Raw genomic sequence first — 12,876 nt, 5'->3', positions numbered from 1 at the left:
CAAATAAATATGCATCTACAAACTAATGTAATTGTTGTATATTATTGTACATAAATAAATATTAATATATTATAAGGCGTGCTATGGTTGGTCAATCACAGCATTTTGCAATTTAATTGCAAAACACTATTTAATTGATGATTGTCTCCTGGATTCCTTTGAAATCATGTAGTTCTAGTATCACTTTGTGGTCTCTTTTTGACATAGTAAAATAACATCCGATCAATTTTTAATACAATTATGTTGAAAAGTCACAAAATGATAGGCTGACAGGATGGGCAGGGACATGTTTAAACCGATAAGGGGTTTTATTTTGCAATAATGACCGGCTGACTGAACATTTTTCATCGTATTATTAACATTAAATATTCACTGTTATTTCTCAATGTCTTTTGCATGTGTGCTTAGTTGTCTTGTAGTGAAAGAAGTTGAAAACCATCTTGTGAGATTAACTTAAAATGGACCAGAAAGATAAATAAACCTGATTGTGTTTTCGATGTCATGAGCTGTGGGTAATGCACAGTTAACATCATCGTCTTAGTACGAAAACTTTTGAATCCACAAGAGTCGTATTTTAGATGTGTGTGTGCACATATGTCTTTATCTGTTGCACACAGACATCTTCATCTACAATGCGCTGAGTCAGAGATGGAGCCCTGAGCTGAGCTTTACCCTCTGTACGGCTCCAGACACATATTTCACAATAACATCACACCAGTGCTATCCTTCCTCATCACAAAGGAATTCAACTCATAAACTCACAGGGACAAGACCATATACTGTAAATACATCCCAGGCTTGTTGCATGCCCACAAGAATTTCACATGGGATCACACCGAAATGTTTCGAAACCACATTTTACTATACACTTACCTATGAAAACATCACTGTTTAAAAAAAGCTTTTGTCAGAGCAACAGTTTACTATTTAGGACGCATTGCCCCGAAAAGATTACAATTATTAATTTGATATACTGTTGAAAATGAAAAAATCTTTTGATCAATAGACGTATGTGCTTTTGAGAGCATGTGGCATAAAGATGAATAAATTATGATAGAATAAATAGAGGGTTTTAATTTTCGAGTGAACTATTCCTTTAAAGGTCCAATGAGTATTTTGGGGGGATCTATTGACAGAAATGTAATATAATATATGTAACTGTCTTCAGAGGTTTATAAAGACCTTACATAATGAAGCGCTATGTTTTTATTACCTTAGAATGAGTTTTTTTTATCTACATACACCGTGTGTACACCAAAAATAACTACACGCCAAGTAGCCCTAACGGCAATCTGATCAAATATTTTATCTCTTTCGTCAAAGAAGTGAAAACGTGACGACATCTTAGTGCTGTGTGAGCTGCAGTAGTGCTTTGAAAGGAGGAGGGGAGTGAGCCGTTGCTTGCAATTCCCAACCTCACCACTAGGTCCTGCTAAATTTCATACGCTGGACCTTTAATCTTATATAGATAAAAGTAATACATTTCATATCTCTGAGCTTAGTATATACCACACCAGCAAGTAAATTGGGTGACGTGTTTCTCTAAAATAACTTGCAGTACATACTTGTAGAAGTTATCTAAAAACCGGGGGTCATGTGCCCTGCCTGGGGACAAACTAATTATAGGTTGTTTTGTGTGTCTTCTTGCAATTATCATTCATACACATGATCTTACTTCAATCACCTGAGCTAGAAATGTCATGTGATCACTCTGAAAACTCACTTTTTTGACTTGGGTTCAATCTATTTGTTTTATTATTTTGTGTAACCCATGACCTTTGCGCAAACGCAATGCTCTACACGGGTGATCATCGTGAAGATAAATGAATGATAATACAGACCGACAAGAACACACACGGTAAGCCCCTGGCCCCGTCAGTATGGGTGAAAGTTTCAAAAGCGGGAGGTAATGCTCACTGGTTAACATTGAGAATTCTCCGATTGTTACATAATGACATAATATAAGAATATAATTAGGCTAAATATGCATTTAAGTTTTTCCATGTTGCACCTTTGTGCTAGCACACAATAAAGAGATCCAAATACCTTTTGTGATTCAAATGCAGATGTGGTTACAGTTGACTGTAGTGTGTCTCTTGTTGCAAAAATATATCTTGGCAGACATCATAGAGTAGGATGTGATTGATGTGGGTGGAGTAATAAAAATAAGACAATAAGTACTTTAACACCTGCACATATATAGAACATGCATGCTCATGCACCTGCTCACCCTTAACCTGCTTTTTAGTCAGAGCCATGTTGCCATGGAAACTACAACGGCCCTTCACAGCCATTGTTATACAGCAGAAGACAAAGGAGTTGTGGGTGATGAGGTCTACCTTTGCTTATCTCTACAACACAAACACAGAAATGATTTCAGTAAGAAACAAATTCTAATCAGACGTGCACACACAATCAGTTTGTCATATCTGCTTTCATATATCACATTCACAGTTCTTGATGAATTAAATGAGCTATTGCATTGATAAACAGGGTGTGATTTGATGAATGAACTGATGAGACGACAGATTTACTTGTAGCTTGAGCTACATAGACTTGATTTGCCTTCATATTTTTTGAGCAATTACATAAAACATTTTTATGTTGTTATTGTGCAATTATTGAGTAGGCCCTACACAAAACAAACAAATTAAATTTGTTAACTTTTACATTTTAGTATTACTTAGATAGTAGTTCAATTAAAATTAGTCAGAGTTTTTTGTTCACATTTTCACATGTATTATTTAGTTATTATTAAGTGCAATGATTTGGTGAATTACAAACATGAAAGTAATATTAAAAATGTATTTTTTACTTGTCAATACTTCGTTTTTACAGACAGTTTAGAGCTCATGAAGACAGTATATCACCTGACAGAAGCACGAACCAATGCCATAATACACTCTGGCATCCTACTTTTACTACTTGTAGCCATCCACACACAGTTTCATCAGATACACATGCATTTAGAATAAATATAAGGACAACAGTAGTATATTAAGCAATATATTTAATGTATTATAGTAATTCATTTAATATTAATCATTAATATTATATGTTTGTTGCGACTTTCTGACACTATGTTTAGTAAACTTTTCATTAGTCCATTATATTTTATATTTATTGTATCTTCCAGTGATTTGGTTAAAATAAATCATTTCCAGCCATTAGTCAATCTAAAGTATGTTTGACGAAGATAAAATATTTGTAACAAAATACATTGCTTTTTTTATTTGTTTTTAAAGATTTCGTAATGTCTAATGTCAAATTTAAAGCAGAAAAAAGTTATTTGGCAGTGATCAAAAAGCCGAGATGAGCGGCCTCTAGTGGTCGTTATATAAAACGCCACGTCCAGTGTGTCCAGTGAGTTTGGAAATGGAAACCTCCCGGCATCCGTAGCCGCATCCCAGATTCAGCGCTGCTGTCATAACAAGAGAAAGAGGATAATAAGTTATCGAAGCCGGCCTGAAGAATAATCCTCTAAATCGACTTCAAGCCGACAAGCTTTTATTTCAAGTAAGCGAAATCATTTTGCATCATTCAACAATGATATCTATGCTCTAAGAATGAAGTTAGACTTGCATCTTTATCATATTTGACATGGTGATGAATTTTACATTGACTCACATGAAATAATAAATCAAGGAGAGGCCGTTGAGCTCGAGCTGTCATTTTACATCACTTAACTTAATCTATGTTCTAAACCTCGTGTAAAACGGATCGTAAAGCTCATTCAGTAAGACTACGTATTAGAATTTAGACGTTTTTAATAATAGAAAAACGATTGTTACAGTTGATGCAACTAGACGTCTGCTTTTTTGATGCGATCAGGGCGCGCGCTTTAGTCGAACAGTTGCGCGCGCGCTTTTAAAACAATGACATGTGGTTTTGAAGCACATTAATGTTAAACCTTTTGAATGGATGTTTTTATGTAAGTTTTTGAGCTTCCGCCGGGTCTTTTTTATGCAGCCATATTGACTGACCATCCGGGACTCTTATAGGAGTGTCCCTTGTATGGTGTGTGTGTGTGTGTGGCTGTGTGTGTAACCTTAACAAACCTTTATGAAATGTCAAAGTAAAAATAAACAACGAATAAACAAAAAATAAGCAATAAATACAAACAAATAAATAATATAGTGTGGGTACATTAATGAAGTCAGATGACTGAAGTACCATGACTTTTATTTTATGCAGTTTTATACAATTTAATAAAAATGGAGTGGAATTCATGCTGTGTTGTTTAAATATTCTAAATGTTTAATATGAGTGAAAAAGCAATAGTTTGGAAAAAAGTGTGTATTGTTTTTAATGTTCCGCAATGTCTCGTGTATTCCCTGAATCACCACGAGAGGGCGCATGAAGTGCACTGTAATTTTGTATAATACAATTTAAATATAATAATAATTATAGTTATAAAAAAGGTTTGTGTTTGTTAACGACATCTGTAATTAAATGCGGTGGTATTGAATTATATTATGTTATGTTACTAACAAGGTAAATTGATTATGTGGTCAATGAAGCGTCTAATGACTTTGCAAATGAAATTATGATTTTAAAAATGTGTGTGTATCTGAACATCAGAATGTCAGACAAAACTGAGCTAAAAGCAGAGTTAGAGAGAAAGAAACAGCGCCTGGCACAGATCAGAGAAGAGAAGAAGAGGAAAGAGGATGAACGGAAAAAGAAAGAGGTGAGTCGGGTCAGATCTGGTTATTTTATATCTGTGTGTGTTGCACTGAAACACCTTTCTTTCTTTCTTTCTTTCTCTTTCTCTCTCTCTCTCTATCTCTCTCTCTCTCTCTCTCTCTCTCTCATGTCTGTAGCTGGATGGACAGAAGGATGGAGCATCGCCTCCTCAGGATGACACTGATCTGGAGAGGAAGAGGAGAGAGGCGGAGGCTCTTCTGCAGAGCATGGGCATTGTGGATCCCTCTATGGGTACGAAACAGCAAATCATGAAAAATGCAAAGCTTTTTATTACTGAAATCTTTCCTAGTAATTTTAGTAATTTCCTTTATAAAGAATACTTAAAGATGTAATATTATCAAAATTTCCTTATAATCTTTTTGACATGAAGCATTTTAATTTTAATTTTTTGAAACTAATATACAAAAATGTATTTGCCTATTTGCATATTCTTCTGATGGATGTTTTAAACAAACTAACAAAATTATGGATAATTTTATTCTGACATTTTAGCATAGAAAATCAGTTATGTGTTTTTGCTTACTTTGAATGGGGTATAGGAGCAGTGTTGGGTAAGTTACTCTGAAAAAGTAATTAATTACTAGTTACTCATTAGATATTCAATAGTGTAATTAGATTACTTTCCAAATTACTCTGTCCAAAAAGTATTTAGTTACTCATTACTAGTTACTTTCTATATCCTACATCAACCTTGATTAGTTAAGTGATTCAAGGATAGAAATGAAAGGGCTTATTGAATTCATTCAAATAAATAATATTATTAACCAAAGTATTACAAATGTGAGAATTATACATTAAAGCACAGATTTTAAAGTAAAACTTTGAATTTTGATGTCAATTACACTATTGCACACGCATATATTTCACAGAGTATTTAGTTTCATCACATCAAAAGTAACTGTAATGAAATTACAGAAAACATATGAGTAATCCCTTACTTTACTTTTTCAAGGGAAAAGTAATTAAATTACAGTAACTAATTACTTAGTAACTAGTTACACCCAACACTGTATAGGAGCCACAAAACTGCCTGTTTTCTGTATGTAAAGAGAGCAGATGGAAAATGTGAACTATACCAATAAATAGTAATTTGGTAATGATACCAAATTTTGCAAATTTAGAAAAAAAAATGCTTTTCTAACAAATAAGAACGTACTAAATAAGATAAGACCCAACCCCTTTAAATGTTATTATTTTAAATATTTCTATGTTAAAGTATTATGTATTAAACCATAATCAAGAACAACAAATAGCCCTAAAACTGTTGCATTTGAACTAATCAACTGCATTTGAAATAAGTCTCATTTGTTTGCTTGTTATCACATATAACTATTAAATAATCCAATTCATAATTTCCTATTTACGTTGCCCCTTTTAATTCATAAAACGGTTTTGTTTCTGTTTGTTCATGAGCACTAATGTCTTAATAACGCATGTTGAGCCAGCTTGAATATTAACAACTACCCTTTTTGTCTTCTTTTTTTTGCCTTAATCCAACTTCATCTCGCTTCACTCTCTTTACTTCTCTTTACTTTACTCCCCCGATCTCACCCCTCTTTCTTACGTATGTGAATTTGTGCGCTTGCATGTGTGCGTAGTGCAACCTCTGCGCGAGATAACAGAGGACACGTGTCTGTTTCACTATTTAGTCCCCCCTCCCATGTCTCCCTCTACCAAATCAGTGGGCACCCCCAGCGAAACGGGCAGCCAAGACTCTGGAGATGGCGGCACAGGTCCGAGGTGAGACAAGCACACCAAACACACTGATGTAGATCAAGAGGGTTGAGTTCTATGACCAGCATTTTATATCGTGGTACCAAAACACACTGTCAAACTGTTTTTGAGCATCTTGGACAGCTCAACCAATAGGGTGAGTTAGGGGCGTGTCTATCTGGTTTTCTGACCAATGACAGACCTGGAAATGCTTAAAAAACATGATGGCAAGATGAATAAATGATACAGAAAACCTAAAATAGTACTTGAGTGTAATTTCTAATGCCTATATTGCTTTTTGTTGTGTGTGCAGCTCACTTTAAGTGTTAAGTGTGTGCATGCTTATCTATACGTGTGGAATAGCAGCTCTAACAACTCTTCTCTCATGGAGCTGTCTGCATGTGTGTCTACCTCTCTGTGTGTTTAGCAAATGCAAACTTGTGTGTGTGTCTCTAACAGGACTCTTCATTGGGATTCTGACCCTTCTACTCTGCTGCTACATTCAGACTCTCAGCTCGGGTACAACTGTCTCTCCCATTAACCATCTTACGTTCTCTCTCATTACCCATAATTCCTTCATTTAGCCTTCTGTTACATCCACTTTCACTCTTGCGTCTCTGGTTTTAGTTTGGTTGTACAGTAAAAGGTGGTGTTAAGATATTAACTCTTCCTGTAGCTCATTTGCTAGAGCGTTGTGTGTAGACGGTTTCATCGGACACACACAGCTGACCCGAACTTAACTTCCAGTCTGTTTGTTGACCGGTCTGGCTAGTGGCTACTAATCTAACTATTTATATTTTATTGCTTTTATTATTAATATACATTTCTGTTCATATTTTATTCTATAATAGTTTTATTTTAATTTTTAATTTTATTGTATGTTAATTTCATTAATGAACAATTTGTTGAATGGGTTGTATAACTTTGTCACATTTAAGTTTAGCCAAGTAACGGTTCTTCTAATGGTAACCCAAAATAATACTGGCTAGACATACTTTTAACTAGTCAGCTACTTTTTAATGACTTGTTATTTCTTTTGCTTGTTAGGGACTCTTCTAAATAAGTCCCAAACTGTACACAAATGTAAAGAAAAAACACCATCATATAATGTAAATAAATAAGAATAAGAATATGCGAATAACTTTATTTTAACAAAAATGTCAGATACGTAGAAGTCCACTGGTAAAATATTTTGATTGAATGCACTGTAAGTCGCTTTTGTATCTGCATAAATGTATCATTGATGTGAATAATATAGACAGTATATTATACATTGACCTTCAAGGGAGCAAATGTTTTAAAATAATTCATTTTTGGGTGCCGGGTGTAGGTTTTGGTTTATTTTGTGTTATGTACTTATTACATGTAATTATATGAATTCTTCATGTTCCCTGTGAGCTTTTATGATTTCTTCTTATCAGTAACAATGAGGAAAAAAAGAAAATATTAATTTAATTAGACTCATTTAACACATAATTGAGCATTTTTTGTATTATAAGGTGACCGTGTGTTTAAGTGACTGTGTTTGTACTTCCTTCAGACGTGGCCTGCTAAAGCTGGGCATGTCAAAGGTCACCCAGGTGGACTTCCCTCCCAAAGAGATGGTGTCGTACTCTAAAGAGACCCAGACCCCAACACAGACGCAGCACAAAGAGGGTAAAACACACAAACAAACAAACATGCTCTTACTTTAATTTGCTCATATTTTATAGGAAAACAATACAATTCTGTCTTATTTACTCACCCTCAAGTTGTTCAAAGGGTTTGGCCACCATTGACTACCATAGTCCGAAAAAAAATATATTTCTTACAATTTTGTTCTGTTGAAGATATTATGAATAATGAAGGAAAGCAAACCTTTTTTGGGCCACTTTTGACTACCATTGTCATTTCTCTACTATGGTAGTCAATGGTGGCTATGAACTGTTTGGTTATAAGCATCCTTCCAACCTTCCAAATATCTTTCTCTGTGTTCATCTGAACAAATTATTTATACAGATATGAAACAACTCGAGAGTGAGTAAATGAAGACAGAATAAAAATTTTGTGTGAACTGATCCTTTAAATTTTGGTCATCTGCAGCTGAGGAGGAAGAGGAAGATCTGGCTGTGACACAGCCTGTTCTCGAGCCTCAAGATGAGAAAGACTCTCAGAACGAGGAGAACGACGCACCCCCCCACGAGCTGACGGATGAGGAGAAACAGCAGGTTCTTCACTCCGATGAGTTCATGAACTTCTTCGATCACAGCTCTCGTATTGTGGAGCGCGCTCTTTCTGAGCACGTGGACATCTTTTTTGATTACAGCGGTCGAGACCTTCAGGATAAAGATGGGTGAGGAGGAAGTGCGTGTGTGGGGGGTCTTTGATGTTTGTGATAGTGGTGTCATTTGCTGTTGTTTTTTATTGTCTTCCAGGGAGTCACAGGCAGGGTCCAAACTCTCCCTGAACAGACAGTTCGCGGACGAACGCTGGTCTAAACACAGAGTCATCACATGCCTCGACTGGTCACCACAGGTAACACATATAGACGGCAACAACATAAACGCTATGTGGCCCAAACTTTACTTCTGGTAGACCTCTGCAAAGAATCAATAACTGTTGAGTAGTTTTAATTAAATTTAATACAATTAATATACAAGAAAATCAATTGTTATATTATATATACATATATATATATGTATATTGTAGTTTTAGAAATATCCATTACATTCATACCTTCCACTCTCTCCACCCCGTCAGTATCCGGAGCTGCTATTGGCATCGTACAGCAGTAATGAGGAGGCTCCTCACGAGCCCGACGGCGTGGCTCTCGTATGGAACATGAAATATAAAAAAAACACACCAGAATATGTCTTCCACTGTCAGGTGAGATTCACATATTATCAGCGATGTTATCGCTCACGTGACTCATGCAATCTGCGTTTCTATGCGTTCAGTCTGCAGTGATGTCAGCGGCGTTTGCACAGTTCCATCCCAATCTGGTGGTGGGAGGAACATACTCGGGCCAGATCGTCCTGTGGGACAACCGCAGTAACAAACGCACCCCCGTGCAGAGGACCCCACTGTCAGCCTCCGCTCACACAGTAGGCATAGACAAACATCTTCAGGAGCATTGTTTTCTTCATTCTGTGTAGTTCTGGGGCCGGTTGTTTAAAAAGTGTAATCTGGATCAGTATGATCTGGATTCGGAAGTCCTATGTTTTATTATCCAGGATCAAATAATCCATTTTACTTTTGTGCCAGTTTTTCAAAACTAAACAGGATTGGAACGCCCTGATCCATATACACACTTTTTCACGATTACTAGTGCTCTAGGGAAGCCCTAAAGGGACATGGTGATGGAAACAAGCAATATATATACGTATATACTGTATATAAATCAATGCTTTTGTGTTTACTCAGAAAAAAATGTATTTTGTTCACCCAAGAGACTTTATGTCACTCACAACGAAATTATTTTTGACCGGTTCATCACTAAAGTTTACAAATACAAAAACATTTATTATTTTTCTTTACTGTCAGCTACTGAAAAGCTTAATACGAAGCCTAATGTGTATTTCTCATTTTACTTTAACAGTCAAACTTATCAAGAAAAAAATATAATGTCTGCGTGTATATAACATGATATAAATTTTGTAATTTTGTCCAGTTTTTTAGTTTTAATATATTTTCTGTTCCTGAAATCCACCCTTCTTCTAGGATCAGTATAATCCTGTTTTTTTGGATCAAAGGTATCCCGATCTTACTAAAACGTTTTGAACAACACAAGCTGACAATTTGATCAAAACCTAGATTGAATTTTGTGATCTAATCAAATTCTCAATCCATTTTTTTGCTTTTGAACAACACATTTTTAAGATTTGATCCAATCTGTTAGCCGAAATCCAATCAGATTACTTTTGAACAACCGGCCCTCGGTGGCTCATTTCAACCCTCTCTCTCTTTCGTCAGCATCCAGTGTATTGTGTGAATGTGGTGGGCACTCAGAACGCTCACAATCTCATCAGCATCTCCACTGACGGGAAGATGTGCTCGTGGAGCCTAGACATGCTGTCCACACCACAGGTAAATACATGTAGAAATATTGTGGTTGCTTTGCTTGAAAGTGAATATGAACTTGTTTTCATTGCAGTGTTTGAGGTCTGAAAAAAATTCTCCAGTTTTCATTTGCTGCAAATAAATAGAAACTATATTTTAATTTAAAGTGAGGTAGAAGTATTGTTAGTAGTTTGTAATGAATCAAAGATGATCATTTTACATAAACACATATCTATCAATAGTCAATTCAGAAAAACTGAAAATGATTTTGAAATGGTCTCCATGTGTTTTTTTATCTTTAGGACTGTCTGGAGCTTGTCTTTAAACAGTCCAAATCGGTGGCGGTGACCTCCATGTCGTTTCCTCTGGGCGACGTCAATAACTTTGTAGTGGGGAGTGAAGACGGCTCAGTTTATACAGCCTGTAGACACGGCAGGTATGTGTGTGAATGTTAAATATTTGGTCTTGTCACCTTCTACCCAGATGTCTGACACTTGTGTTGCTGCACATGTGTGATGTAGTAAAGCAGGCATCAGTGAAATCTTTGAAGGTCATCATGGACCAATCACTGGAGTCGACTGTCACACTGCAGCAGGACCGGTCGATTTTTCTCACCTGTTTGTGACTTCGTCCTTTGACTGGACCGTCAAACTCTGGAGTACCAAGGTGCGGTGTGCTACTTTAATAGACGGCTGATAATTCTGCACTGTTTGTAACTGTGGCCTACTCGTATCCCTTTATAGAACAATAAGCCTTTGTACTCGTTCGAGGATAATTCGGACTATGTCTATGATGTCATGTGGTCACCCACACACCCGGCTCTGTTCGCTTGTGTTGACGGAGTGGGACACCTGGACCTGTGGAACCTCAACAATGAAACCGAGGTAGAAAACACACATAAAAAACAGAAACTTGGTAAAAACCAGCGAAAGTTCAATGACTGTATTCCATCAGGTTCCCACCGCAAGCGTGACAGTTGAGGGAAACCCTGCTCTGAACCGCGTGCGCTGGACTCACTCGGGCCGAGAGGTGGCTGTCGGGGATTCAGATGGACAGGTGCACGTTTACGATGTTGGAGAGGTGAGGTTGCGACAATGAAAGTGAATTTTTTGACAGTAGAGGTGAAATTTCAAAGTAAAAGTCACACCAAGAGAATTGAGACATGATGCAAATTACATAAAATAAACGGCTGGCTTAACTTAACTGTTCCTTGCCCTTTAGCTGTAATTTTTACTTTTTAATTTGAACATATTTTTGCTTAGTAATATTGAAAAAAAATCATGTTTTATACAGCAAATTTCAGTGCCACGTCAGGACGAGTGGACTCGGTTTGTGCGCACGCTTACTGAAATAAACGAGAATCGAGAGGATGTGGAGGAGCTGGCGGCTCAACGACTGGCGGCATGATCGCCATAGCAACCCTTGCCGACCAATGAAGTTTCCTCTGCAGTTTGCATATCTTCACCCTTTCTGAAGTTATCTAGTGTCAATGGTTGACAATATAGAACTTTCTACAATTTTTTTCTATTTAATGCTAAAACACTTTATACGAGAAAGCAAAACTTGGTTTTACTGTTGCCAATTACAACATATTTAAAGCCCTAGATTATAATATTGGGAGAGATTTATCTATTTACAGAATTAGTATCATAGCTGTTCACCAGGACTAACTCATATATATGCAAAACATTACAATTTGTCTTTTTAACACTAACATAATTTAACACCGACTATACAGTTACTGGAAAATGTTTTTAGTGGAATATTTTAACTGATAAAATAATGTAATTTTTTTAATTTAATGGATTTATTTATATCTTTTAAACAATGCCTTTAGCGTTGAGCTCTATGGCTGCTAAAGACTAAACATGTATGTTTTTAATATCTCTGTTCTTCAACACGTAACGGGGGTCTCACTTCAGGATGCCTTACAGCAAACCTTAGAAATGAACACACGTATCCACAATCTTCCAGCACACAGATATAAAGATCATTGTATTCTCTCTACATGCTTACTAAATCAAGTGGCTATAACTAATTCATATTCTTATTTTATTCTACACATTTTTAGAAATCTGTAGTTCACTTCGCTTAGTATTTAAAGATGGAAAGAAATAATGTGGTGTACATTTAACATTTCAAAATCTGGGCACATACAGTGCGATTCATTTACCTTCCTAGGATATTTTTAACAGATGTCATAAAATGGCTTATCCAAGCCCACATACTGTATTTTCATGTCTGTATGTATCAAACGTTTACCTTGGTCTTTTCATTTCATCATTGAAATGGTGTTGAAATTTTGTCATCAAGCTAAAATGTAAATGTTTACATTTATTTGTGGATTTATCGAATTCTATGTTATTATTGAGATTTTTGGGTGATTGAAAAAAAAATCAGTTGCTAAAAGAAATATAT

At 36.0% G+C, this 12,876-nt stretch overlaps 1 protein-coding gene across 6 annotated transcripts; it reads left to right on the top strand.

The window, feature by feature from the left end:
• Window positions 1–3,367: 3,367 nt before the first annotated feature.
• On the top strand, window positions 3,368–12,255 carry dync1i2b (dynein, cytoplasmic 1, intermediate chain 2b). 6 transcript variants are annotated; one of them, XM_056749946.1, is made up of 16 exons: window positions 3,368–3,516; window positions 4,582–4,690; window positions 4,824–4,938; window positions 6,390–6,447; window positions 6,880–6,939; window positions 7,961–8,076; window positions 8,503–8,752; window positions 8,835–8,934; window positions 9,160–9,285; window positions 9,357–9,503; window positions 10,372–10,485; window positions 10,761–10,894; window positions 10,980–11,124; window positions 11,202–11,342; window positions 11,413–11,538; window positions 11,752–12,255. In XM_056749946.1, exons 2-16 carry the CDS (start codon window positions 4,583–4,585, stop codon window positions 11,863–11,865), a joined length of 1,854 nt encoding a protein of 617 aa, XP_056605924.1. In that variant the 5' UTR covers window positions 3,368–3,516; window position 4,582; the 3' UTR covers window positions 11,866–12,255. The 6 variants fall into 6 exon arrangements, with proteins under 6 accessions (XP_056605924.1, XP_056605922.1, XP_056605921.1 ...); XM_056749944.1 differs by having other exon boundaries at window positions 6,357–6,447; XM_056749943.1 differs by having other exon boundaries at window positions 6,306–6,447.
• The last annotated feature ends 621 nt before the right edge of the window (window positions 12,256–12,876 follow it).

Source organism: Triplophysa dalaica, chromosome 6, assembly GCF_015846415.1.
Source record: "Triplophysa dalaica isolate WHDGS20190420 chromosome 6, ASM1584641v1, whole genome shotgun sequence".
Taxonomy (NCBI): Eukaryota; Metazoa; Chordata; class Actinopteri; order Cypriniformes; family Nemacheilidae; genus Triplophysa; species Triplophysa dalaica.
Note: the sequence above shows the minus strand (reverse complement) of the source record. Positions and strands in the feature narration are given on the sequence as shown.